This window comes from Seriola aureovittata, chromosome 2, assembly GCF_021018895.1.
Source record: "Seriola aureovittata isolate HTS-2021-v1 ecotype China chromosome 2, ASM2101889v1, whole genome shotgun sequence".
Classification (NCBI taxonomy): domain Eukaryota; kingdom Metazoa; phylum Chordata; class Actinopteri; order Carangiformes; family Carangidae; genus Seriola; species Seriola aureovittata.
In genome coordinates, this window is record NC_079365.1 from 18,734,271 (window position 1) to 18,762,160 (window position 27,890).

General features: G+C 39.3%; 1 protein-coding gene across 1 annotated transcript; it reads left to right on the forward strand.

Moving 5' to 3' along the window:
• The first annotated feature begins 8,615 nt into the window (after positions 1–8,615).
• Positions 8,616–27,825, forward strand: mmel1 (membrane metallo-endopeptidase-like 1). The gene is made up of 24 exons (XM_056385470.1): positions 8,616–8,782; positions 12,957–13,133; positions 13,650–13,694; positions 14,007–14,066; positions 14,231–14,392; positions 14,526–14,606; positions 15,380–15,475; positions 15,998–16,116; positions 16,638–16,703; positions 17,076–17,210; positions 17,505–17,594; positions 18,909–19,045; positions 19,149–19,242; positions 19,349–19,477; positions 20,340–20,438; positions 20,533–20,616; positions 20,714–20,817; positions 21,281–21,339; positions 21,497–21,616; positions 21,777–21,910; positions 22,033–22,098; positions 22,267–22,362; positions 23,630–23,706; positions 24,595–27,825. Exons 2-24 carry the CDS (start codon positions 12,977–12,979, stop codon positions 24,692–24,694), a joined length of 2,310 nt encoding a protein of 769 aa, XP_056241445.1. The 5' UTR covers positions 8,616–8,782; positions 12,957–12,976; the 3' UTR covers positions 24,695–27,825.
• The last annotated feature ends 65 nt before the right edge of the window (positions 27,826–27,890 follow it).

The following is a 27,890-nucleotide window of genomic DNA, read 5'->3' on the forward strand; positions in this document are numbered from 1 at the left end:
TCCAGGTGAGCACTCTCTACTGTTACGAGGAAAAAACTATCAGAGGAGTCAGAGGAGTCCCCTCTCCTGACACAGAGGATCATTTTACTGTGATAGCAGATGACAAGAATGACTTCCTGTTGTGGTCCTTCAGCAGAGCTGAAGAAGTCTCTCACTGAAAGTGCACTGCTATTTGACCAGCAAGTCATGGAGTGCATGTGAGATGTTCTACATGATGTTCAACAGTTTGTGCAGCATCCTCCTCTCCACAACCATATCCAAGGGCTCCAAAGAAGTCCAGCCAGCACCAGCATAGAGATTTTTTTCTTTTTCTTTTTGGAAATGTATGTCACTTTTAAGGAAGGTATTAGTGTTTTAGTTTATTCAACAAGTAGGGTTCTGGGATCAGTGGTGAGCAAGCTATGTAAAGATCTGGGACTGTACCCGCACAGTTATCTCGTGTGTGTCCTGTTTCAGATTCAGTGAACATTTCAGTTGTAGTACTATACATTACAGAACAATTTGATTGTTTTTGAGTTCGTACACTTGCACCGTTTTTGTTGACGTGGGATGATAACCTCCAAATATCAGACATACACTGAATGAGAGATGATTCGGCTTTGGAACAGGCTTGTGAACATCTCTGAACAACTGTTTATTAGAAAGATCTTGTCAGGTTGAATCAATTCATAAAGCTATATCAGCTAAACCTCAAGGAAATAAAACAAAGAAAAACAGTCTGTTGAAGACATAACAAGCCTTCAAAGGTTAGTTGAGCCTAAACAGCACCACTGCAGCTCCAGAGAGAACAGGGACAAAATATTCCCCAGAAAACCATATTAGGTAGAAAGAAGGAATAAATGTCAGGGCAGGCTAAGAGGGAAAAAGGAAACTCCCATGAGGACAGCTGCAAGAGGTGCCAGGACAAAATCATAAAACCTGGAGTAACATGAAAGCATGAGGTCTCTAATCCATGAGGTTTACATCAACAAACTTTACACTATATATTCACAATTCAAGCTCATTCTTTCATTGTTGGTTATAATGATGATATGGGAGCCAAAATATAAATGATTTACTCTGAGATTTACAGCATGTAGAAACAGACTTTATACCATCTGACTGTGCACCCTGTCGAGAGGCAAATGTAAGTATAACGTGATGTTATTGGAAAACTACTAAAATCCAATTTAGGGTCTGACGTCTTCCTTGTCAGAAAGAGGTTCACAGGTCACTTGAGATGTAACTCAAACTCCAACAACATGAAATATCAGATGAGGGGTTCACTAACCTATATGTATAAACCTTTAACTGCCACCAGATCCCAGACAGTGGCAATAAAGTTTGTGGTGGTGTTGAACTGGACAGCATTATATTGAGAGGTGTCTCTAATGTTTTGCCCAACCCATTTACAAACATAAGGGAGGAAGAATTAATACAACACCTCCAAACCACCACTAACTACAACCTCAATACTCTAATAAACATGTATTTGAATGAGTACCTCAGTGAAAGTTTTATAACAAAAACAGACCTTCCAAGCTTTGTAAAGGTGTAACATGTGACAGTGCTGTTATATGGAATTTTTACAGGTATATTGATCAACAACTGACTGAACATGTTGTAGACATACATGTTGACTGATAGTTGATGGGTCAACATGTTGATTTTCCACTCAATGTATCGACAACATGTGCTTGTAAAAGTGTTGACAATGGTATGTATTCATCCTTCGCTGGGTGGCTTGATGACATTAGTTTATTTATATTAAACCTGTCCATCCATGGTGGCACTAATGACAGTGTTGCAGGTGGTGCAGGGTCACAGCCATAATCATATGCCTGATGCCCCGTGGAGCGAATGGGGTGGAACTGCGTGGGCAAGCTGCTGTTCACTATTCCAGTCACGGCTCGTTTGTGCTGAGAGCTGTCCAGGCCAGTCCAGTATGATTAGCTGACCACAGTAGTGTGGAGTTGCACCCCATTATCATTAAACGGTGCCAGTCATGAAGTTATATACTCCTCCCTGTCTCTCTAATTACACCCCCACTGTTGGGCTTCAAGCAATTACTGCCTGCTGCCAGAGCGCTTCATTGTTCATTAGGCACAGATAACGGACACATCAACAACAAAAACAAAAGAAAAAGGCGTAATTACTCACATTTCTGCTAAACAACAAGCATATGACCTAAGAGAAATGATTCTGATGTCATTCTTTTAAGGAAACTAAAGGTGTGTTTCGGAGAAAGGTGGTAAAATAATTGTAGAATGAATCCCATAACCGTGAAACCATAACTGTGGCTTGATATGCTGAGGAGGGATGTGTCCTGCTCTCTTGTGTCGTGCAATTCAGAGTCCTGTCCTGTGTAAGAAGGTCTTATATTGTACATTTAACTCTGTCACAACCATTACTCTGTAAACAAACAAAAAGCAGTTTGCCTAGTTTGATTCTGGGTGGATTTTTTGTGAGTCCCTATAATCATAGTCTATCAGTCCATCTTTCAATCACTATTCATAGAATAATAAGCTCAAATGTCAGGCATTTGGAATAACAAATGGGTTATAATATATATATTATTAAAATGAACTACATCAAGAGTGAAAAGCAGTGTATTAGTAAACCCTGTGATTTACACATTCACTCTTTCTTTTTGATTGTTTTTTTTCTTTTGTCTTCTAGATAGTTTTAGTATGAAAGATCTTATATAAAGTAATTACATAGGATTATCTATGGGTAACTGTTAAACATTGTCACATCCTGTATAATTATAGGATACAGGACACATTTTAAATTATGTATCTTGAATAAACAGCTTCTCCAGACATGATTTAAGACGTAAAAATATCTACTAATCATAATTTGTGGTTGATACGGTTTTTCCAGGAAAAAGTTCAATTACCTGGTTAAAAATTCTTTAAATTACATCTACTCACTCTCACTGCCTCCCAGATTTCACTCTTTTGTTTCAAACTACTGGACACAACACGTCTTCAACTTCACTGCAAGTCCATTCTCAGTATACAGTATGCGCGCTGGAGGTTTCAAGTTTTCACATTACTCTTGTGTAACCTGCTTAGTGCACCCGTGTCACAGAGTCCTGCTCATACAAAGTGTACATGTCTTAAACTGAGATTTAAGGTGAGCACTTGGAAACTTTCCCCCTCTTCAGCAGATGAATGTGCACATGTCCAAGCCTTCTAGTGCCAAACTCTGCACATACATCACTCGTGCAGAGAAGGTCAAACATCCACGTGAAGTAACAATAAGCAGAACACATTCCTCAGTGGACGGGGGTCTTCAATAACAAACATACAAACACAAACATGAACATGTTTATTTCAGGCAATATATGAAAATTCAAGTGACATTCTCACCCAGGTCCCACACATGATCACATGTCTATTTTTAAGTGATTGCTCTTAATGTGTGTCTCAGTCAGAGGAGTGTCCCAAATGTCACAACTTTGGAAAACTTTCAAAAACCATAAAAACAATGGTTGTTTTCCCTAAATGCACAGAAAGATGCATTAAAAACTGCAACAAATCTAACTATCTGTCTATCAACTGATCTGACAGCTCTGATGAAGAGAATCTGATGGGGGTTTTTTTCAAATCACACATCAGAAATGATCGTCTGAGCCAGGATTATCAGCCATGGCACAATGTTTCTGTATATGAGTTTATTTCATTTGACAATGATACATATTCAGCTCTGGTATCACCACTGGAGAACAAAGAGGAAGAAACATGTGAATTGTAAGATTACATTTACGCTGAGCTACTGGTATTTTAGCCTTAGGTCAACCCACTGCCAGAAACAATAAGTCAAGATCCCTCCAAGTAAATGTGGTTTTGGGGTCAAATACAGTGAGATTCATTATGTTGTATAAAAATAAACTCTGACCTAACTTGTTAAAACAGAATTTATGCACTTATCTTGAGTTGAGCAATTGTCCAGGGAAACCAGAGTTTGTGGTTACTTAAACTTGGTATTAACTTGTCCCACTGCACGCAGCTATCTCTGCTTTTTTCCCCCTTTTTTTTTTTTTTCAAATCTGATCTGAAAAGTCTTTCTTGACTTCCCTGTCCCTTCCCCTTTGAGGCTGACATCACAGTGAGAATATGAGAAGACAATGGAAAATAACCCAAAGCCAAGGTACACGTCCACCATGTGTGCTCTGTGTGGTGTGTATGAGGATTTGTCCTGTCAAAAAACTTGTCCTTTTCATCAGCCACAACATCTCCCAACAAGCTTGTAATATTTTACTGGAGGCAGGCATCTTCAAATAAATACTAGTTAGGTGAGACTGTGACAAAGCACAAGATGAGGTTGAGGAGCCGAGGAATCTGATGGAGAGAGAGGCTGGGTCTGACAGCAGGGGCTGAGGGAAGTGGTTTTTGCTGATAAAGAAAGGGAAAGGGTCGATTGTCCCCAACGCTGCTGCGATAGTGGTGGATGCTATTAAGATAAGGAGGATTAGACCTGCCACAGTGCTGTCCTAGATGCTCCAACCTGAGTGACACTGACTGGAGAGTAAAGGAGGGTGGGGGGGGTCTGTTGTCACTTCACCCTTCAGTGAATGATGCAATCATGTCGATCTGATGATTTAATGTGGTATTGTTATGGTTAAGAGTGATCCAAGCAGCGTTTTTGACTACTAAACTTAAAAGTCTGAAAAACATAAGGAGTATTCAGGTCCTTTGTTTAAGGAAAAGTAGCAACAATACAAGTAAAAGTTCTACATTCAAATAGTTACTTAAGTATAAGTCTGAACAAAAGTCAAAGTACTCAATGCAGAATAAATGGTCATTTTGAGTGTTATAGTATTATTATATCATTTGATTATTATTACTGATGCATGAATGTGTAAGCATCATTTTAGCAGCATAGACTGCTGGGTAGTTTAATCTTTAACACTGCATCACATTTTATGAGCTCATCATAAATGTTGTGTGTTAAATCCTAACCACTAACTATAGCTGCTAAATAAATGTCATATAGTGTAAAAAGCACAATGCTGCCAATGAAGTTGTGTGAAATCTAAGTGCAAGTCTAAGATTTGCATAATAAATGTGTGTAACAGGAAAAATAACAATCTAGGACTCACGCTTTTGTCCTTCCGTTATTATTTTCAGATTATTTCTATGCAGTTATACATCTGAAGTGAAACACTTCAAAACATTTTGAAGTGTCTGTGGGAGAATAATATTCACAAATAAAGAACAGGACAAGACAGAAATCAGGGTATGCCTCATCTACAATATCCTTTTTGTAGTGTTGCAGCAGTACCAAGTTAATTGAGATGAGTAGAGCCACACACACACACACATGCGGCGCACATAACAAATCTGTACGGAAAGAGAGAGGGACACTAATACACACTTAACATTTTCTGTAAAGCAGGCCCTGCATAAGAGGATTACTCTTTCTTTTTAAATGGCCTCTGTTTTTTACTTCTTTTCAAAGAATTTATCCCCAAGGCAATTATGCTTGGCCACGCTTGGGTTTTGCCTGAGTAAGACTGAAGAGTGAAGACGCCAGTGAACAGTGACCCTAGCTATCTTGATCTGGCCACCCATGTTTCAACATATAACACCACGAGGCCGTGATCGAATGGACACTGATTTATGAGTCTTACGAGACAGAGACCATGACGTTTGCTTCGTGTTTGGTTCCTCTGAATTAGTCAGCAGTGGGACCTCATTTTGGGGCTTTCATGTCACTGCTGTGCTTAATGGCCTGTGTGTGTGCGCCTTCTCTGAGGCCTCTTAAACACAAGCAGTAAATCAACAGAGGAGGAACATACCAGTTAATCACAGCCTTTGTTTCTGGCTGAGAGAAGACAATGAATCTAACTGACTGCCACCCAGTTGACAGTGAGTGCATAAGGACGACTTAACAGCATCATGTCAGACAGACGGACTGCCTCAGCAGCCACCTGTGTCTGACAAGAATCAATGCCACTATTTCCTCCGGTCTCTACCGCTGTCAGCAAGGCCTCCTTATATAACCGAGATTAACGTATTTGGAAGAAGGGACAAATGTAAGATAGTATCACCTCATCACACAGTCACAATAAAAAAAAAAAAAAAGCTTGTCACTCAAAAAAGGTTTTAAACATTGCAATTAAAAACTCAAATATTCTGGAGCTAGTTAAGCTCACGCTGACTGCTGTCCTAATCCGACAATATTTAACACGGGACATAATTAACAGGAAGAGGGGAATGTAAAGCAGTGATTACAGCTATTGTCAGGCTGCAAGTGTTAAAATAGTCGTTTCAGGCAAAACTAAAAACAATAGAAATGTCTACGAATGAGACAAAAAGAACATGTTGTTTTCTTATCTGGGCTGTCTGTTGTAGCCAAAGAAACAAACATTACCATTTTGGCCCACATTACGCAAGCTGTAATTTAATATCATTTTTAGATTTGAGACGGTTTTTGCCAAAATGTCACCCTGCAAACAGCAACAGCCCTCTCCCCTCGTTTTACTCCGAGTTTCCAAGCACACATTACATTTTCTGCCACAGGCTTTTAACAAAGTTTAGCAGCCTTCTCCATCAAATACGTACAGTAGCATTCATCAACAGTGGCCTAATTAAAAAGCTTTCAAGCTTGTTTTTCAGATCCACTAATCACTGAGACAGTTCGGTATTTGTTTATGGCCTGTGTGAGAACAAACATACACTGCTTTACAGCAAATAAATCTCTGATAATCGAATTTGAGGTTGCCTACTTAAACGTAATTAGACTTACTCTTGCAAGAACCAAGGATATAGTCTGCACTCAACTCAAGCATATAACATGCAATATCCAGACTGGAAGCTGCAGTGTGATGTTAGCAAACAGCTTGTTTGAAGTTAGGTAAGGATAATGGTAAAATGGAGCAAACAACACATGAGCTGACAAACACAACTGGCAAAAAGCAAAAGGTTGTGACTCTTGGAAATGTGACAAAAATCTTATCCAACACAGCATAATACAGAGTAGGAAAAAAATGGGAGAAAGGAAAACGTAACCCACCCTTTAAAAGCACTTCTCATCACCTACTTTGAATGAAAGCTCAAATTAGTAGAAATACATTACAAAACAGATGCTCTTCTGTGAATAAGATATAGTAGCTTCTTTTGAAAATATTCAGAAGCAAAAAAATGGATTATTACTTTAATTCTGTGGCTCTTTGCAGCAGTCATATTGGTAGATGTGTTTGCAGTGACCTCATAGTTCAGAGGCACAATGACTTAACACTTAAATGCCTGATTACATGTTGTCTCTTGGCCTCCTCTGATCTTGGTGGGTAAGAAGTACGTCTCTGTACTTCCCAGCGAGAGGTTTGGCAGAGTATCTAAATTTACTGTGGGAGCTAAAAATCCTTATCCTTTTTTTTTTTTTTTTATCTTTCAGAGTTTGCCAAATGTATGTTTTTGGGTGATGTAATCCACATAATGTGATTATAAAACATGGGAAATGACTAAAAATTCAAACAGAACAATATTTTTGCTTTGTTTTTTTCCCATCTACCTGAACATTTACACCCATTATGAACCTTACAGAGGTGTGAACCACTTCTGAATTTGTGTGACACTGAACATGAAATTAAAGATTTAAGATCAACGTTGAAATAAATGAACTGCACTCATGCAGAAATACTTAACACGATGAACGAATGAGAGGAAACATCCTTCCTGCTCAATAAATCTATGAATAAATGATGAACTTAGTTGCAAACCTCGCCTCCCCACCTTGTTACACCCCATCAGTCATGTTGTTGTGAATCTCCTCTTGTAAATATTTCTGCGACTTTCCTCTTCAGCACATTTAAATGATGCAGCGTGTGAGCATTTAAAGGGATCTTCAGCGTATTCATGCGCCTTAAATGCATGTTCTATTTTGGGTTTGACTGAAATCACCCTCCACTAAACTTTTTTACTCTCATCTTGTCTCAGCACCTGAGCAACCGGGTGTCCACGGGCATCAGCCAAACACACCGTGGCCTCCGCTTTCTCTTTATTATCAGCTAATTAGTGTGGTTAATCAGGCTGATAATGAGCCTGAGCACCGTGCCATTTCAATCTGACACCAGGCCAGAGTTCAGTCCCCACCATGGGCATCTGAGATCTCCCTGAAGACAAGTCTTCCTGGACACTAGAGGACAGAGGGATGACAAGGGCAACAGCGGTGAGCGGTGTTTGTTTGGATGATAATAGGAGAGCATTGATCCATACCTCTGTTGTTTCTGGGATTATAAAATCAGCTAAAAGATTGGTTTTTGGATTCTCTGTCTGCAGAGCACTTCAAGAGTTTGTCTTTTATCTTTCCAGATCCTTCCGCACTTTCCGCTCAGCAGCTGGGGACACTCCACAGTGGGAAAAAGAAATTGATGCTCACTGTGACACATCCAGCACCACGTTGACCCCTCAGATTCACACAGACATCAGCTCATAACCCACCTCAGCCCCTTCATAACACACACATCCCCAACAATTCTCTTCTCACAGTCATGTAATGGGAAACAATACAGTACTATCACCTCCCATCTGCCTCCCTCCCTCCCTCCCTCCCTCTCTCTCTCTCTCTCGCTCCCTCGCTCCCTCTCCCTCTCTTTTGCTCTCCTTCTCTCTCTGTGCCGCCTCACTCATTCCCTGAGCAGGCACGCTGAACTGGATAACGTCTCCTTCAACCCGCAGCACAGACTCATTTCTCTACACACCAGCTCTGAGTGGATGCTCAGCAGGGGTGTTTGAGATATTAGCGCGCTGTGGGGGAAACGGCTCAGGGACTTCAACCATCCACACAAAAGAAGGTAAGCCTCTGGATCCTTGAGATTAGATTTCTGTTTGCAGTCAAGTCCAAAAGTGAAGGTGGTTGAGAGGTGGGACACTGGTGACAGACAGTCAGCAGTCTTGGGACAGATTTGAAACACTGAATGCACTCCACAAGGACATTCTCCAACATTTGAAGCTGTTTGGACATTTCTACGTGTGGAAGATGTCATTATTATAAAAGTGAGGGCATGCGGTCTGTTGTGAATAACACTGACCTGGAGAAAGTGTGCAGATTGTTGGCACAGCTTGACCTGAGAGTTAATCCTCGTTTTGTTTGGAACACCAAGTTTAGACAAGAACAGTACCAGTCACTGGACACAGTTGCATGTAATCTTAATGCGCTTAAAACAAAAGGGATCTCAAAACATTTACTACAGATTAGTTTCACTTTCAGAGAAAGGATTTTTTTTTTTTTTTTAACAGACTGAAACCCTTACCTGTTCAATTACACCACTATGTTTCCTGCATCATATCATATGCTTACATACTGCTTTTTGTTCCTGTCAAAAGTGCTGCGGACAGAGTCGGAATATTGTCACTCACTGGAGAACGAACAAGTCTTTAACATTAAATCCTCAAGCTGAACTGAGTAAAACTGAACCATTTGTGTCACCGTAGCTTTTTGCGTTGATGCTCCTCTCACTCAGAGGGCTCAGAGCGCCTGCGTACCTGTGTAGAAATGAAAACCAATATGGCCCGTGTTCTCACAGTGTTCTGCAGATGTTGGTTCCCCACATCAGGATGTGGAGTAAGGCAGAAAAAGTACACTGCCCTTCTCTACTGGAGCAATGTATAGGAGGACTTGAAATTGTCAGAGCTGATTAATGTTGTGAATTTAAATCCCTTTTAAAGAATCTGTAAATAGTACTTTGTTTTTATATTAGTTTTAGTTTTGCAAAGTCATATGTGTTCATGTATCTTAACTGGCTATTGTTTATGTCTAACAGCGGACTGTTTACATTGCTTGTATTAACTGTGAGAGATTTTAATCTCAACAAGATTTTTACCCGTTTAAATAATGGAAAATGTAAATGCCAGCTTGGCCGTAATAGACAGTATTATACTTCCTTGTTAAAGGCTTGCTGAAAGAAAGAGCCACAGAAACAATCATGATGCAAGAACTCTGTTGCCGTCAGGTGGTTTCTGAGCAGTGAAGCCTATAAACAGCGCAAGATCTGACTGACAATGTACTCAGTTACTGCATCTACCAAGGAGTGATGTACTGAGTGTGACGGCTGAGCTGATAATGGTGTGAGTGAGTTAAGTTTCACTTTGATTCTGTTTGCACAAAGCTAGAGCGTTGTTTAGACCAGGAAGAGTAGGAAGAGAAGCACATTTTCCCCTCTGTCATTGCAGCTTCTTATTCTGTTGCCAGTTTTTTTTGTTTTTGTAGTTGATAAAAATGCAGATACACTCCCAGATACACTTGGGGTCGACTGTTACCCTGCGCTCACAGCGGTGAGCAGCGGTTAGCTCTTTCAAGTCCTGTTTATTCTGGGCTTTATCTCTCAGGCTCACAGGGGTTGTCCTTCCCATCTGGTTGGTGAATCTCTGCAGGACACTCTGCACACTCTACTCAGGGGAAAAAAAAAGGTCTTTTGATTTACAAGTAGCAAATGTCTCATACTGTAGTTCTGTCACGTTTTCAGAAAATCCAGTTTAAACAAATTTGAACAATCATATAATTTTTTCAGATTGAGCACATTCTACATGATGTAGTCCTTATCCAGGGTGTAGATTTTGTGGGTTTTGTGTCATTATTATCCTCTTCAGATCATTAGTTTTTACCATTTTGTGTTGGCAAGGAGGAAAATAATATAAATAATATTTACTGAATGAGCAGCAGTGCATGCAATGGGTAACATGGACAGTACATTTACTATTTTTTCCCACAGTCAAATGCTATTTCAAGTTTTGAATAAAAAATTAAAAAATACCTGATGTGTAATAAGATATCTCTCAAAAGAGGGTAGAATTAAATAATCAAAGCTAAAGCAGTACAGGACAGTTCTTGTGATTATTGTTGGTCTCCTTCATCTAAACAAAACATGATGTTCAGTAAGGTTAGCGCATTTATAAAACCAAAATGACATTTATTTCATTTCTTAAGCTGCCATTATTATGAAATGTGTGAACACTATGCTCACATCAAACCAGATTCAGACACTGATTTTTCTCTACATCTGTCATAGTTCTACAAATGTGTTTAAAACGCCAAATATAATTGATTGACAGAATGTTTTTGTAGTTTGTGCATATCTAATGCCATTTATTAGAATGCCAGTGAGTCTGAATTATTACTATGATTAGAAAAATCCTAGCATAAAGCCATTTCACCAAGGATTAACATATTAAGATTTTATTTTTAACCTTTTTGTCAAAGTCTACCGTTATGCTGTATTGTGCTGGAAATGAGCCATCGACTTAATATTTATGGTGTTTGTGGTTGGTTATAAATACAGTTTGCACATTACTATAGATATTTACAAACTAGATACTGTCAAGCAGAGAGGAGTAGACATGAAGCCAGCACAGCAATCTGAGGACAGTTAAAGATGTAAATAACTCTTCCCACTAGGAAACAAATCTTGTAGTGACACAGTAATCTGCACGTTATGGCACAGTTTCCTATAAAGTGAGGCCTGTCTTTATTGCAATAAACCAGGATTTTGCCTCAGAGAGCATTTCTGTGCAGTCTAATGCCGAGGATGAGAGTGAAGCTCTAACAAGCCCCTGCCTGCCCTTCATCACTGTAGTGCCAGATATGTGCCCATGAGTATTCATCAGGAAGGGCTAATGGGGCACAGCAGTGTGAACCTCTGATTTACAGCCCGATCTCTGTCAGGCCTAATGATAGGGCAATGTGGCTGGTTATGGAGAAACAGGTGCTGCAGAGTGAATAGATGCGAAGCAATGCGGCTGAAAGCCACGGGTGATTGCCGTTTCGTCCCCTGCACAAATGCTCATTTGCAATATTGTGTTCACACGTCCATAATTATTGTACAGGGTTGGTTTGTGCGTGCATGTGCGTGCGTGTGTGTCTGTCTTTGTGTCTGTGTGTGTTCGTGTTGGGAGAGAGGTGGGGGGGCAACTATGTCAAACAATAATGATCAGTGAAAGTAAGTTTAATGGTTAATTTACTGTTTGCCAAATTGTTTCCAGCATTACTGTTACATTCCCTCCACACAACGACTCTCTGTCCCAGATTATATTAACAACAGATGGAGCTCAATGATAAAGTGAGAAATAATGTCTAAAATGAACTCATACACTGAGTAAAATGTATTGAACATGGTCAGGTTATTAGTTAAAACAGGTGGGCTGAGACTTGTAGAACCAAACTAATCAGTTTAACAACCAAGGATATAATGTCACTCACAGTATGTTGTTAACTTAGATAACAAAACTGTGTAACAGCTACCAAACTACCTTTAAAATGGACAATCAATCGTATGTATTGCCTTTTTACTTGGTGGCCTCTTTTAAAGAACCAATATCCAATATCAACGTTTCATTCTATTTATTTCTTATCCCTTTAATTATAGCGTAACCCTTTTATGGGTCCTGAACCCTCATGTTGGGAATCAGTGTTTCATGATATACTTTTAAGGTACATTACAATTTCATTTGACAATGAAACTCTCCTACTAAATCTCCCATTTCCTTTCGAATTGAATCCCTCTCATATTAAGATAACTTTGATGATAAATGAATAAATCAGCCTTCTAGCTATTTAGATTTATTGATGCTATCTTGATTTTTCAGGGTGAGAAAGGAAAGGAAGGAAGAACCCAAAAGCAACTTTAATGGATTTCATGAGCTTATAAATAGTAATGCAACTATAAATTACACTATAAAAACCTGGGCTGAAACATTTACTTAGCGAAATTAAAAAGAGTGAAGGAAATAAAGGGTGACAAACTGTTTTTGTGCAACGAGACCAGCAGTTTCACAACTCCTGTCAGTGAAGTTGTTGTAGGTGTTCAGCAGTTGAAGCTCACTCACTGCAGGTCAGCTGGCACAGTTTACCGATGGATCACTGCACAGCCCACACACACACACACACACACACACACACACACACACACACACATAAACACACACAGCTTCCTGCCTGGACCATCCCACACTCTAACGGTGTCTTTCCCACAGAGCCGGCAGTCAGGAGGAATATGGGCAAATCCGAAAGCCAAATGGATATCATGGAGAAATCAAGTAAACCTGGAAAGCGTCGTTGGACTGTTGCAGAAATCGGTCTGTCCGTGCTGCTGCTGTTGGTCTGCTGTGCCTTGGCGGGGCTGGTAGTCCTCTATACAACGGTTGTGAAAGGTAATGACTCACTGTGGAAAGATCCAGATATTACAGATGGCAGCAGCAATGAAGTGTCTCCCTACTCTGTGTTGTTTTTAGTGATTGCAACCTGGCCTTGACACAGGAAGTGATCTTGACCCTAGAAAATGTCTTCAGAAATGACCATGATATGTTTTATGCAACACTGATGTACGTATGTCATCGGATAACCTTTCAGATAGTTTGAAGGTTAATGTTACTCACCAAAGTTGGCAAATTAGTTTTGCTTTATAATACCAATTGTTTTCTGACTACATATGCACACACACACACACACACACACACATAGGCCCAACCTTTAACTGCAGCTATTCCTCCAGGTTCTTTTAAATCTTTTGTGTGCGCTTGCAAACACAATTATAATGCTGCACATAAAACTTAATTGCATTTCCTCCTGCTTTAAAGGTTACCACCTGATGCAACCAATTGTAATTATCGTTATCATTTACAGTAAACTCGTCTTGAATGTGTTTCTGTTTCTTCCATCCAACTCAGAACAATCCAACAGGCCGAGTGTGTCAAGGAGCTCAACAGGAGGAGGTGAGACTTTTTTAATCCTGTAAACTGAACACAGGATAAACTGTGGGACAAGTGGGTTTGGCGTGTGTCATATCCAAGCCTGCACCTCTGATAGTCACTGTAATACTGTAATTCCCTTTACTGCCTGATCAGCAGAGCCACACAAAAGTGAAAGAGTCATTGCTGACATAGACATTGCCTGTCACACACGGACTATAGATGTAGGCTAGAGTAGATTTAGCGCCATACTTTACACAGCAACATCCTCCTTGCGGCAGTTGGGGTGTAGTTTGTCAAAGAGTCTCACATACTGACATATACTGACTTTTCCAGGCCAGCTGTTTCGCTCCAACCCCAACAATGTGTGCACAACTGCGGACTGTGTTACTGCAGGTGAGCGGAGCTGCTTTTTCTTTGCGTCCCTGCTGTTTCATTTGGCAAATAAAGTCAACTCCCATCCTTGCAAAAAAAACAAACAAAAAAAAAACACATGGCTCTTCACCATCCCGTCCCTCTGTCTCTCTCTCCCCTCTGTTCTCTCTGTGTTACCTTTAAAGCGGCTCGGCTCTTGCAGAACATGGACACATCTGTGAAGCCATGCGATAATTTCTACCAGTACGCCTGCGGGGGCTGGCTGGAGCGCCATGTCATCCCGGAGACCAGCTCTCGCCACAGCGTCTTTGACATTCTGAGGGACAAGCTGGAGATTGTCCTGAAAGGTCAGCTGGCACAGTGGTACAATGCCGGGGTCACGGGTTTAATCTTTGGTGGTGGTCAGTGGGCTGCAGTATTCAGAGCTATGCGTGGGTTTTACTCAGAGCGGAAATGTTTGCACATGTTTTGTTGTTGCAGGTGTTCTCGAGATGGAGAACGAACAGGACAGGGATGCCATCAGAAAGGCCAAAGTTCTTTACAGCTCCTGCATGAATGACAGTAAGGATCTCTTTGCTCAGACTAAAAATTGGTATTTTTCTATAAAGTATGTTGACAAGTAGTGTATCTGATTTTTAAAGACCTTTTTAATACTACATACAATTTAATACATATTATTGATCATGCAAAGTGTGAAAGAATGATGGGAAACCAGTTCAGAGATGGAGTTGCCCAGTTGTTATAGAAATGAGATTTGAGATTAGAAGATGATTATGGTGTATATAACCAAAGTCCAAAGTGCAAAAGGTTTAACACACCCAAATCAATTCGACATTACCTTCAGTTTAAATTGTCAAGTCTGAGCAAAGGGACAAAATGCACAGACTTTTTGGCTATGCTCTCTTCAGTGTGCGTTGTGCAGTAGTCACAGTAGCAGTAGCAGTAGTTGTCATGGTTGGATCCAGCTTATTAACCAGCAGGTGTACCAGTGGCTACCTGTTACCAGAGGCATCCTCTGGAGGCCCGTAATAAGATGATTAACATTCATTGTTGGTGAAAAGTAAAAAGGATTCAACCATGAAACTGAAGACTATTGGACACTGAAGAAGGTATAACTGAAATGTCTGTACATTTTTTCCCTGTGCTCATAATTGACAATTTAAACAAAATAAAAATCAACCCTTTTCATGCTTTAAAATTTAAGATGGTGAGATAGTTTTTGTGAAAAGCTGATTCAAAGGTTGAGAGTGAACTTTCACTCTCAATAAGGATGAATAGTAGACAGACTGCGGTGTGGCTGTTGTATGTTATAGAACATGGTATTTTACCTGCAGGCCTCATAGAGCATCGTGACTCCCAACCCCTCCTGAAGCTCATTGAGAGTATTGGAGACTGGCCTGTGGCGTCAGATGACTGGAACACCACTACAGGTAGAAATGCCTCTATACCACACACTGATTAAAGTCTACAGTCTCTTCTGTGCAAACAGGCAAACGTGCGTATGCAACACATCCACACAAACAAGCACTTGGGTTCACTTCTTACTCAAATACATGTGCTCACACAGGGCCTGTGTTGCTATATTTGTACTCAGTGAATTGCTGAGTATGAGCTTTGTTGGTGGGATCAAGAGGCCGACCGATGCTCTTCAGCTGAGCAGTCAGGTGTGGAGCTTGGGAGCGTGATGAGTGGGTAGAGGAGCAGGTCCTCAATCAGGACTGTGAAGGATGCTTTAAATAGTCTACGCTGCTCTTCCCCAAGCTCCAGCCTCTTGCCACTTTAAGTAAATGTAATCATGGATGGTGGCTCAAACTGAATTATCCACGCATATCTGTACAGAGTACACAGTTAAATGAGCAGCAGAGAGGTGCAACCTGCTACATTTACTAGTTCTTTATAGTGTTTAGACAAATGCATTCAAATGAAGTGCTAATTTTCTTCTATTGTTGCAGAGGAAGCATGGAGCCTTGAGGACACACTGGCCACGCTTACTGCTCGTTTCCACAAGAAGGTTCTGCTGGACATGTACGTGTGGACAGATGACCGGGACTCGAGGCGTCATATTATTTATGTAAGATCACTGTTTATCATAGCAAAAATAACAGGTAACAACCGTCATGCAGTTATTATAGCCTACATAAGGTTGGCATTATTTTATATTTTTGTGTTGGTGTATCTCTCATTACTTTCTAACCCTAACCCTCCCTGACTGTGGCACTCAGCTCGGAGCACCTTAGTTTCTACTGAAGATGTCACAATTTATATTTATGGCAGCAGGACAGTGTGCGTGGGATACATGCAAAATAACCTACAATGCCCAGGTTCATCAGATTGAAGAAACATTTGTTTCAATAATGTGTTTTTAATAGTGTTTGGAGAACAATGGAAATAAATGGGACAGAGGAATGAGCCATATCAGGCTTAGGAATTCAGTTCATTTTGGTGTTTTCATGAGATTTTGACCATATAATAAAAGTATAGAGCATTGCCTGCCTTATCTTTTAATGATACTGTTAAAATACACAAAACTTAAATATTATGAAATTATAAATGTGTAAAAATGCATAATTGCTATTCTTGTGTATTAATTAGATTGACCAGCCAGGACTTGGGATGCCATCAAGAGACTATTACTTCAATGATGGAAACTACAAAAAGGTGATGCCTAATGATCTAATCATACAAATAGCTTTGGTTTTATTTGTTGAGATTTTGAGATGTCCTTGGTACAATTTCATTGGATCTTCCTACTGAATCAATAGTTTTGATGTTACATAGTGAGGACTATGTAAATAGCTACTGCTGTTGAGTTTTTAAGCATAACCGTAATTCCATTCACATGGGTTGGCAGCAACAAAACTAAAACAATCAAACTCATATCTAACTGACACTGCCTGCATGGCTAGATATGACTAGCTATAACTGAAAAAAACATGATCTGGCTGAATTGGCAGTTAAAAATGTATTTCCTGACACAACCTTGATTTTGCACTGGAAACAAAATTTACAGCTTATGTTATTGTACCATAGGTGCGAGAGGCCTATCTACATTTCATGGTTTCCATCGCAAAGATAACCCGAGAGGACAGGAACTTGACTCAGGATGACGACCATGTGTGGGAGGAAATGATGCAAGTGCTGGAGCTGGAGACAGACATTGCCAATGTGAGTGCCAGCCACAACAGGAAATGGAATTGTGGGACAAGGGTTAAGGAAAATGAATAATGACAAGATGAAAAATGAGCACCTCCTCTCTGCTCCGAGTGAATGAAAGAACCAGGCTACATTAAGTGTGGACCTAGGAGATCAGCCAAGCTATCACCTGTTTTTTTGTTGTTTTTTGGGGGCCTGTCAACAGCATGACAAATGAGACTCTGCTGATGAAAGGAGAACAAAATGTGAATATATAATAAAGCATCAATTTATATAGGGTTTTTTTTCCTTCCTGTTGCTGGATAGGCCACATCGCCAGCAGAGGAGCGCCAAGATGTCACTGTTCTCTACAACAAGATGACACTTGGTGAACTACAGAGCACATTCAGCTTTAATGTAAGTGTGATTTACTTCTTCACTTCTTGTGCATTTCATATTCAGAGTGCAGACAGTTCACTAGTTCAAATCACTATTGTATCTTTGAAAGTTTTGGTGAAAAAACTGAATGAGTGAATGAGGATGTTTCCACTTACAAAATAAGTAGGCCTATTGTTGAGGTGCCTTTCAGCAAGGCAGTTGGCTGCTATCCACATAGTAGGGAACTACAGAGGGCAATTAAGTAAGACAAACTGTCAGGGATATTTTGTTTGGATTGTTACATTTTTAAAAGGGGGCTGCAGGGTAAAGAAAAAAATCTTATTTTGATATTTATGTCATACGGCTACAAAATAAAGTGCATTAAAATATCAATGTAGGCCTGTATTCTATAGTGAAACATGATCAGACCGTTCCCATTGCTTCTTTACCAGAGCTTTGGAGGTGCTGGTAGATGTTACCTTTGACAGAGCCAGGCTAGATGTGTCCCTCCGTTTACAGTCTTTATGCTAAGCTAAGCTAAACTGCTGCTGATTCTAGTTTCATATTTAGCACCAATCTTCTCACATAGCTCTTGGCAAGAAAGCAAATGAAGTGTACTTCCCCAAAATGTTGGACGAGTCCTTTAAAGCTGTACAAGAGGAACCTAAAACACACTGTAGTTTCAGGTAGCAATAATCAAGATACAGTATATTAGACTCCTCGTAACCATAGCAACAGTAGCTCTGCTGGGTGCAACACTCTTGTTAACTCTCACAGGTGAAACTAACTGAGTTAAAGTGACTGGAAACCAAATTTAACAGTGGATGAAGGTGTGACTGTGTTTCTTACTGCCTGTGGCCGTATGTGTGTGATAATACACTCCAAAGCGTCCTGGTGTAGAAAATAAAGGACTCTGCAGAGGAAATGTCACAGTGTGAGGTGATGTACTTTGTGCCTTGGTCATGTCCATTTTTTTGTACATAATGACACCTTGTATGTTAATGTTTACTCACTACATGATTGTTTGTACATGGTAATTGAAGGCGCACTTAGAAGACTTGCTGTACCTGGAAGCTTAATGTTTGGCTGTGTACAGTATAAGTGTTTGTTTTGGTTTACTGACAAATTTCTAAAATGTATGAGATACAGAGATATTAGATTTTTGTCAGGGACAGAGCAGGTAAGTACTTTGTTTCTTTTCATTGTTGTTGCTGGTCTTTTCATAGTCCACGTGGTATTCGATATATATGAATCATATAGGCAAACAATCTACATTTTTCAGGGAGTAGACATGGTATGTATCTAGTAAAGCTACAAATGTTAAAAAACAATGTCCTGCCTTTTGTTTTCCAGGGTTTCAACTGGACACGATTTATTCAAGGAGTTCTGTCGAGCGTGTCCATTGAGGTCCAGCTAGAGGAAGAGGTGGTGGTGTACAGCTCTCCCTACCTTGAAAAGATGAATGACGTTCTCTCCAGACACAGTGTCAGGTCAGCCCAAGAGCGATATGCAAACACGAGTCCATGATGAGTAAGTTACTACAGAACAGCTTCAATCTAGCACGGGAAAAACAAAAACAATCTATGTTTGCAGAACAATGCAGAACTACCTCACCTGGCAGCTCATCATTGACAGAGTTAATAGCTTGAGCCGTCGCTTCAAAGATGCCAGAGCCCGTTACAGGAAGGTGCGATGTGCATGGCATAACAGAGCAACACAGATTAGCCTAACAAGGTAAAAAAAAACAAAAAAAAACAAACAATATTACAGTGTGTGTCTGTGTGTATGGACAGACTCTCTATGGGACCACTGTGGAGGATGCTTGGTGGCGGGAATGTGTCCGTTACGTCCAGAGCAGCATGGAGAACGCAGTTGGAGCTCTTTATGTGCGTGAGACCTTTGCTGGAGAAAGTAAGCGAATGGTGAGTCTTTTTGTTCTATGAACAAATCAGAAACAAATCTTCCTTAGAGCATGGAAATCAATGACTACCACTGCAGAAGTTTGCGTCAAACTCTGGTGTGCAAGCTATTCTACAAAGAAATTCATGGTATGACATACATTATGTGCAACAAATTGATTTTGAGGGGCCAAGTGTAACTTTTCAAGCTTCAATTTACATTATGTGCCACTGAATCAAGAACATAAATTTTGACTCATTATCTCCTCTGTATTAACTTCAACACTTTTACACCATTTTTGTAAGACAAAATATCTTTTCTGTTTTATAACACGAACCTATCTAGTGCTAAATGCATTTCATGGCACATCGAAATGTTACACATGTAGTTGTAATAATGATGCAATTATAACTATTCCAAATTCATTATAAATACGTTAGCAGCACTTTACATTAAATCCCCCTATCTGGCAGTCACAAGCAGTATATAGACATTCAAAATATGGTTTATAACGCAAAATAATGTAGTTGTAAGTATATATAAGTGTTTATTAATATATCTGTCAAGAACTGTAACTCCACCTGTGGGTAGCCATAGATGGAAGCTGCTGGATAAACAGATAACGAATGATATTATAGTAAAACACAGTTGTGATAATATAAAATATGTCTTCATAGAAGAAGGTGTAATTGTTGACAAATATTATGCTTTAATAAAATTTAGAGTATGTGGCTGGTACATTCAGAGTGCATTTCTCAAAATAAATCACATTATTTTTTACACACAAAATGCAGCTTTGGTTACCTGGGGGCTTCTAATAATGAAAATGCATCTCTGTATTGGAATTATGGTTACAGTCTTTGTATTTGTATCATATGTTCACAGGTCAGTGACCTTATCAGTAAGATCCAGAAAGCCTATGTGGAAACACTGGAGGAGTTAAGCTGGATGGATGCTCCCTCGAAAGAGAAAGCGAGAGAGAAGGTACAGTACAGTTTGTAGTCAAGCTGAGAAAATAAGGGTGTATCTTGTCTAGATGTAAGGTATTGTAATACAGATTGTTGTGCATCTCTTGTAGGCCATGGCAATCAAGGAGCATATTGGTTATCCAGATCATATTCTACAGAAAAGCAACCAGAAACTTGACCAGGAATATGCTCACGTAAGTAAAAAATTAGACTATTTCTACAGGCCACACTGTGAATAACTTAAAGATGCACTTATCACTGATGTCTGATTTATCCTGTTTCTCTTTCCAGCTAAACTTTAGTGAAGAACACTACTTTGAGAACATCCTGGAGAACCTCAAGTCTGAAGCACACAAGAGTCTGAAGAAGCTCAGAGAACCAGTTGACCCAGACTTGTAAGCTGCCGATACATCTGACAGTACAAACCGTCCAGGCAGTCACCATGTTTTCTTAGTGCTCTGAGTTAAAGTGCGAGGCAGGAAAATTACATCTATAGTTACTAAGTCCCTCTTTAGATGAGGTTGATTAGACAAAAATGGTTTGAAAAACAATCCTACATATTTGCACTTTCTTTTTCCAGGAAAATAAACAAGGTTGAGCTTAGCCAAAATGTAACAAAAATGATTTTATAAAATGGACATGATGCATCGAATATCCTGATGTAATTTGCTGCTTTCATAGTTACAAGAAAAAGATGTTCTGTGTCCTCATCAAGTAACTCTCAAAGAACATTGAAGAGGAAGGTTTGAATATATTGTTTCATGGTACAAAATATGCTCCATGCATGAACTGAACAGGTGCTTCCTCCAGCTACAAATTCAGTTTTCAGTTTTAATCCATTTCTCAATCACTTCTCAGGTGGATCATTGGTGCTGCTGTGGTGAATGCATTCTACTCACCCAACAGAAACCAGATAGGTAGGAGGTTTACATGAGGCAATGAGGCCACCGGGGGCCTGCGTGTCAAATTAGACATTGGTTTTTATTTTGCAACAGTCTCTCTTCATTGTAGTCCTGTTTAGCGCCTTTGCCAGTATGTGTTGTGTTTTAACTCCTGTTGTTTATGTCTATGCAGTGTTTCCTGCAGGAATCCTGCAACCACCTTTCTTCAGTAAACATCAGCATCAGGCCCTTAACTTTGGAGGAATAGGAATGGTTATTGGGCATGAGATCACACATGGATTTGATGACAATGGTGATTCACTGTGGATATTTTGGGAAACCCAAACAGATAAATACAGCTTATCATTTGTGGTCACCTTATCATAACAACTGATTTCAAATTTGCCTCTCAAATACACATGTGCCATGTTTGGCAAACAGTTCTTTATTTAATGCATTATGTTTCTTTACAGGTCGTAATTTTGACAAGGATGGTAATATGCTAAACTGGTGGAGTAATTACTCTGCTGAGCATTTTAAAGAGCAGTCGCAGTGCATGGTGCAACAATATGGCAACTTCAACTGGAAACTAGCAGGTGGACAAAACGTAAGCACCCAGTGGCATGTATGAAATGAGAGGTTTTGTCTCTGCAGTAATCCCTGACTATGTAAGCCATGTATTTAGTGATCACACAATGTGAGTGTTTTCATGCTGTTGTGTGTTTGCAGGTCAGTGGAATAAGCACTTTGGGGGAGAACATCGCAGACAACGGAGGGGTTCGTCAAGCGTATAAGGTTGGATGTTAGCAGCAAGAGCACAAAACTACATGTTACTATTTAGGCAATAATGATGAACTCTAAAATGCTAATAATAAAGTTTATGCACACCTGAACTCTGTTTTTAAGTGTGTGTGTGTGTGTGTGTGTGTGTGTGTGTGTGTGTGTGTGTGTGTGCATTTACAGGCTTATCTGAAGTGGGTGGAGATGAAGGGTGAAGAGCCGTATCTACCTGGTCTAGACATGGATCACAAGCAACTGTTCTTTCTTAACTTTGCCCAAGTAAATGAGAATACTATGATACTGTTTCTGGATGTGTTATTTCAGCAGACAGGGTAGGGCAGATAATATTTTCCCCACCTGGAGTTGAGAGCCAAAGTTCAGGAGAAGCATTTTTCAGTAGATGTTTGGTGCTGAGAATTCAACACTGGGACAAAGGGAGAGGGTCAAGGGGTGATACACTGGAGCAATCCCAGAACAAATCAGTGTTCAGCTACACACATAGGAGATGAGAAGATCTACCAAAGTAAACAGGCTTGGGGTGCCAGGGAATGTAAAGCATAAGCAGACTAGAATTACGTCCTCATGGTTGTATGACTGCGCCAACTCGCAAAGTTGGAGGAAATATGATCACAATCTCCCCCTCCTTAGTTACTGCATTGAATAACGGTTAGAAGTGTTTTTGCAGAACATTATGATGTCACAGTGAAGTTGACCTTTGACCATTTAGATATAAAATATCAACACTTCAACATTTTATCAGATATTTGTATTTAATGGTGTCATAATTAGCATATGAATTTGTTAGTTATGGCCAAAAACGTGTTTGTGAGGTCACAGCTCATCCTTGAGTCCAAGTGAATGATCATGCCAGATCTAATGAAATTCCCTCTTGGTATTCTTGATATATCGCATTCAAGAACATGAGGTCATCGCGATGTTGACCTTTCACCTTTTCCCACCAAAATCTAATCAATTCATCTTTGAGTCCAAGTTTGTCCCAACTCTGAAGAAATGAACTAAAGGTGGTTTTGAGATATACATTCAAGACGTGAGGTCACAGTGACCTTTGACCACAGAAATCTAATCAGTTCATCCTTAAGTCTAAGTGAGTCTTTGTGCCAAATTTGAGCGTAGTCCCTCAAAGCATTACTGAGATATTGCGTTCACAAGGTTAAAACCATGTTTTGCGAGGTCACAGTGACCTTGACCTTTGACCACCAAAATAATTCATCCTCGAGTCCAAGTGAGTGTTTGCTGTGAAGGCCTAAAAACTGAACCTGCTCTACACTGAGATGGTCGACGTTACAAGTCAGTACATGAGTAAAACAGCTTGGACCGAACTTGCACATAAAGGCTATATAGCTTGTGCTATAATTTATAGTATAAGCACAAGTTATATTTCAGGTGAAATATTAATTTTGTGATTTATAAATTGTATTTCTAATAATAACAGTCTGCAAAGACACTTTTTAAAACATAAAAAAAAAAATAAAATAAATACTCTCTTCTTCTCTCTGTCCTTTTCTGTAATCTTTTATTTTTCCAGGTGTGGTGTGGTGCTTATCGGCCTGAGTATGCCAGCCAGTCCATCAAGACTGACTCACACAGTCCCTTAGAATACAGGTAAGGAGCTTCAGTATGATCTGTTGCTATCATCAGAGGTGCACCAATAACTTTTCAAACCAGTGAGACTTTAGTATTCAGACTGATCTAACTGATGAAGTATAACTGCGTTATTTGGAAATAGAAGAATCTATTGTAAAAAAACTAGAGCAGGTAGTGCTAAGTGAGACATCACTGTATTATGTCAGTTTCAAAATGGGATCCATATTGTTAGATGTATTTTTTGGAGTTCCTGACTGAATACATTTTAGAAAAACTCTAGTCATTGATGGATAGAAAATACAGCACACAAAATACACTTTGTTTTATTAAATTTAGCTGACCCCAAGTATTGAATAAAACTTTTAACGTGTATAATTGATATTTTTACATTAATAGTGGATCACTTACTACTCAAATTTGAAAGTGGTCGCTTGTGGTGATGAAACCACATTGAATTACCACCTGACTCTGCAGGTCACCTCAGCTCTACAGGATGTTTTACCATCTTTAGAAGTCATTGTTTTGGTTTATTGGCACAACTTTTCTGTTTCGGTTCATTCTCATCGCTCTCATAGTGTAACTTCCCAGCAAAGCAAACAGCCATGTTCAGTGGAAAAACCCACTGTACACCACCTGAACAGCATGAAACAGCAGACAGGCAGCGGGACCCCTCTGGCTCTTTTCCTCGTAAAATTTAAAGATTCACCACACTGTAAATATAAGCCAATTACTCCTGTATTCTGTTGTGCCAAAGCACAACTCATTATAGCACTGGAATCAATGCAGCTCCGTTTGCTGATTGAAATATGAGGACTGGCTGGGTGCATACTTAACAGTACTCCTCTAACTTTCATAACATATTTCAGCTTTCATCCCCTTAATATTGTGTTTTTCTTTTGTTTTCAGAGTGCTCGGATCTCTCCAAAATTTTGAAGCATTCTCAGAAGCTTTCCAATGCCAAAAAGGCAGTCCAATGAACCCTGAGCTGAAATGTCGTGTCTGGTAGAAAGTTTTACTCATGAGATAATTATTTCTTGACATGGGCATCTCAAATCAAAAGAACAAGTTTTACTTTTTGAACTCAGAGACATTCTGCTTAAGACTTGTTCCGGTTTATTTGGGGAACAGATATTTGGATATACTGTAGATGTTTATAAAATGGATGATGTCCTGGACTACACCCTAGTTTCAAAATGTGAAGTATATTGTATACTGTATAAAAAAAGAAACTTGCTTGAGTATTTTCTCAAGTTTGAAGTGTTGTCTCTGGATGAGTAGGTCACTTGTTCTCATTTTGCTGTGTCCCACAACAGATGATGAGTGGGTACATGAATGAAGAGGCTCTGTATAAAAATTAAGACCTTGTCAAAAGGTTTAAGCTTATGGCTGACTTTAAATGCTTTACCAACCTTTCTTGAATTGATCCTAAAAATCCTCTTGTTCAGATCTTTGTGATTTATCCATTACCATTTGACACTGAGTTGCCTTGGTGTCTTTCCTCTGATGTGTTGGTTTCAAGATATTGTGCCACTTAATAGTGAACCAATCTAACTCTGACTGAAGCATGAGTATGAAATAAATGAAAATTGAGGCTTTGTTGAAGTAAAGCTACAACAGAATTAGTCACACTGAGAGTTTGGTTATTCACTGTTACATGAAACAAATTACCTAAAGACTTTAAGACTGTTAAATCTTTGCAGCTTTAACCTTAAATTAATGTTCTGAGAGCACTGCGGCTTTCAGCATTTTTACACATACACAATGGATATTTAAAATTCAGAAAGCTATTTAGTACTTTTTGCAGTTTTATATTTCTTTATCACACCCTACAATTGATTCTTGCTCGATACTGCAGAAATGTATATGTAAGTCATGATAGTTTGCTGTAAGAAACCATATTTGATGTTTTCATGAATACTGGTGGCCTCCTGCTTTTTAGCTAGTGTGAAAAACTCTTGTTGGAGGTTGAGAAATGTAATATTGATGAAAAGTCCACTGTATTGCATTACTGGTTACAGCCATGTCAGACTTGTGTGTTTGGAGCTCACTCCCCCCTTTTTTCCTGCTTCCACACATTTCACCTCATGATTGTTACAGGCTCTTCACTGTTTGTGTATTCTGGGCTGATCTATCACTATTAAAACTAACATGTGCCATTTGTTAGATGGCCCATACCCACAATTACTCAAAATTATACTATCTACTTGTATGATATGTGTATGTTTACATTTAACCCAAAAAAGGCAGAAGATTTGTCAAAGAATAGTCTTTCCATTCACTTCACAATCTCCCGAGAGGAGACTTGAACACAGTGATTACTAGAGACTAGAAGACTTTTAGCCTCGGGGGCAGAGCCAATTACATGCTAAGGGGAAGAGATACACTCACACAGGCAGAGAGCAGATGAAGTGGTTTGCCTTCTGATCTCACATTGATCAGTGCCGTCTAAGATGAAAGGATGAAGCGCAGTCTGCTGAGGCATGGTGACCGCTGTAGCCGAACCACGAGCCTGCAGGCAAACACTGAAGAATGGAGCTTGTCATTAAAGAGATGGCCAGGGCCAGGACTGTTATTTTCTACCTTTATTAACAAGTAATGACAGGAGAATCGAAGCTGAGCAGAACTCATGAGATATGACAGAGGTACTAGCAGCAAGAAGTCACCGTTTTTGTGCTGAATAGAGCTTTCAAACGCAGAAAAAACATAAACAGCACCGCCGTTTTTGAATGTTTGCTTGTCGTTGGTCACATTCAGGATGCCTTGGTAAACTGAACATGACTGTTAGGTCTCAATAGAGGCTGGTGAATTGAATGTGCATGTTGAAGCTTTATATTCTCAGTCTGTCTCTCAAACTTCACATTATTGGCAAATGTTGTGTTTTATAGAGGGAGGGGACACAATCGAAGACTGTTTTACTCAGAATGTAAGTGGTGATAGTGCACTGCCACATTAAAGCAAAAGTTCATAATTTTGTGAAATAGGCCTTCTAGCTATCTGATGGAGAGTCAGAAGAGAAAATTCCTACTACTGCCATAGTTATCCCTTGAATGTGAAGCTATTGCCAACACGCAGTTATCTTAGACTGAGAACAAGGGAAGACAGCTAATCTGGTTCTGTCCAACATTAACAAAATCTGCCGACAAATACCTGTAAAGCTCATTAATTAAAAGAAATGATCTTGTTTGTTTAGTTTGTACGAAAATCTAAGTGTAAAAATGACAATTCACATGTTGATATGCCAGACTATTTCTTTGTTAAAAAGGTTTTTTTTTTTTTTTTTTTTTTTAAATAGTAATTTGCCAATTTTACAATTTTTTTGTATTAAACAAACAACAGGTAACATGTTAATCAGTAAGGTTTAGAGTTGCTGAAAGGCGGATTTTTTTTTTTTTACCTTCGGAAAGAACCAGGCTAGCTGTTACCCCGTTTTCAGTCTTTTTGCTAAGCCAAGTTAACCAGCTGCTGACTGTAGCCTTAAATTCAACGGACGAAACATGAGGGTAGTATTAATCTTTCCATCTCACTCTCTGCCTGAGGCGTATTTTCCAAAATGTCGAACTATTCCTTTAAACGACAAAGCACATTCATCATGTCTTGCACAAAGAAATGCTGGAGGCGACATCATAAGCTACAATGCGATATCCAGCTGCCATTTGAAGAGCAACAGCTTAGAGCTTGTATAGTTTGTCTGATTTTCCTCAAAATTAGTAAAACAGCTCAAAACTGTTAATTGAACTGTTAATGTACAAAAGGTACGTAATATAAAAGGCGTTACTGTAGATGCTTGGTGTTCTATACGGCAGTATTTAGATAGTAATGATTCAATTCAGGTGAGAAAGAAAGCGTACATTTCTTATTTAATTACATGGTGAAATTGTGTCGTTTTAAAATAAGCCAAGTACAACTAGATTTTTGCTATATATGAAAATGTTTTCATCTACAGTGTATACCCATCAGATGAGTTTATTTATCTACATGAATATTTATGAAATAAGATTGTTGCTTTGCAAGGATTCAGATATTAAAGATGTTTTATGATTGTTCCTGCTGCTATGTAATTATCTAGACTAACTGCTATTTTTGTGACTCAGATCTGTAATTATTGCCATTAAAGTGACTGTCTCAATGGTAATGACATCATGTATCTCCTTTAAATGAAATGTGTAATTTTAACTTTATTTACATATAGAAACCTGAAAAAA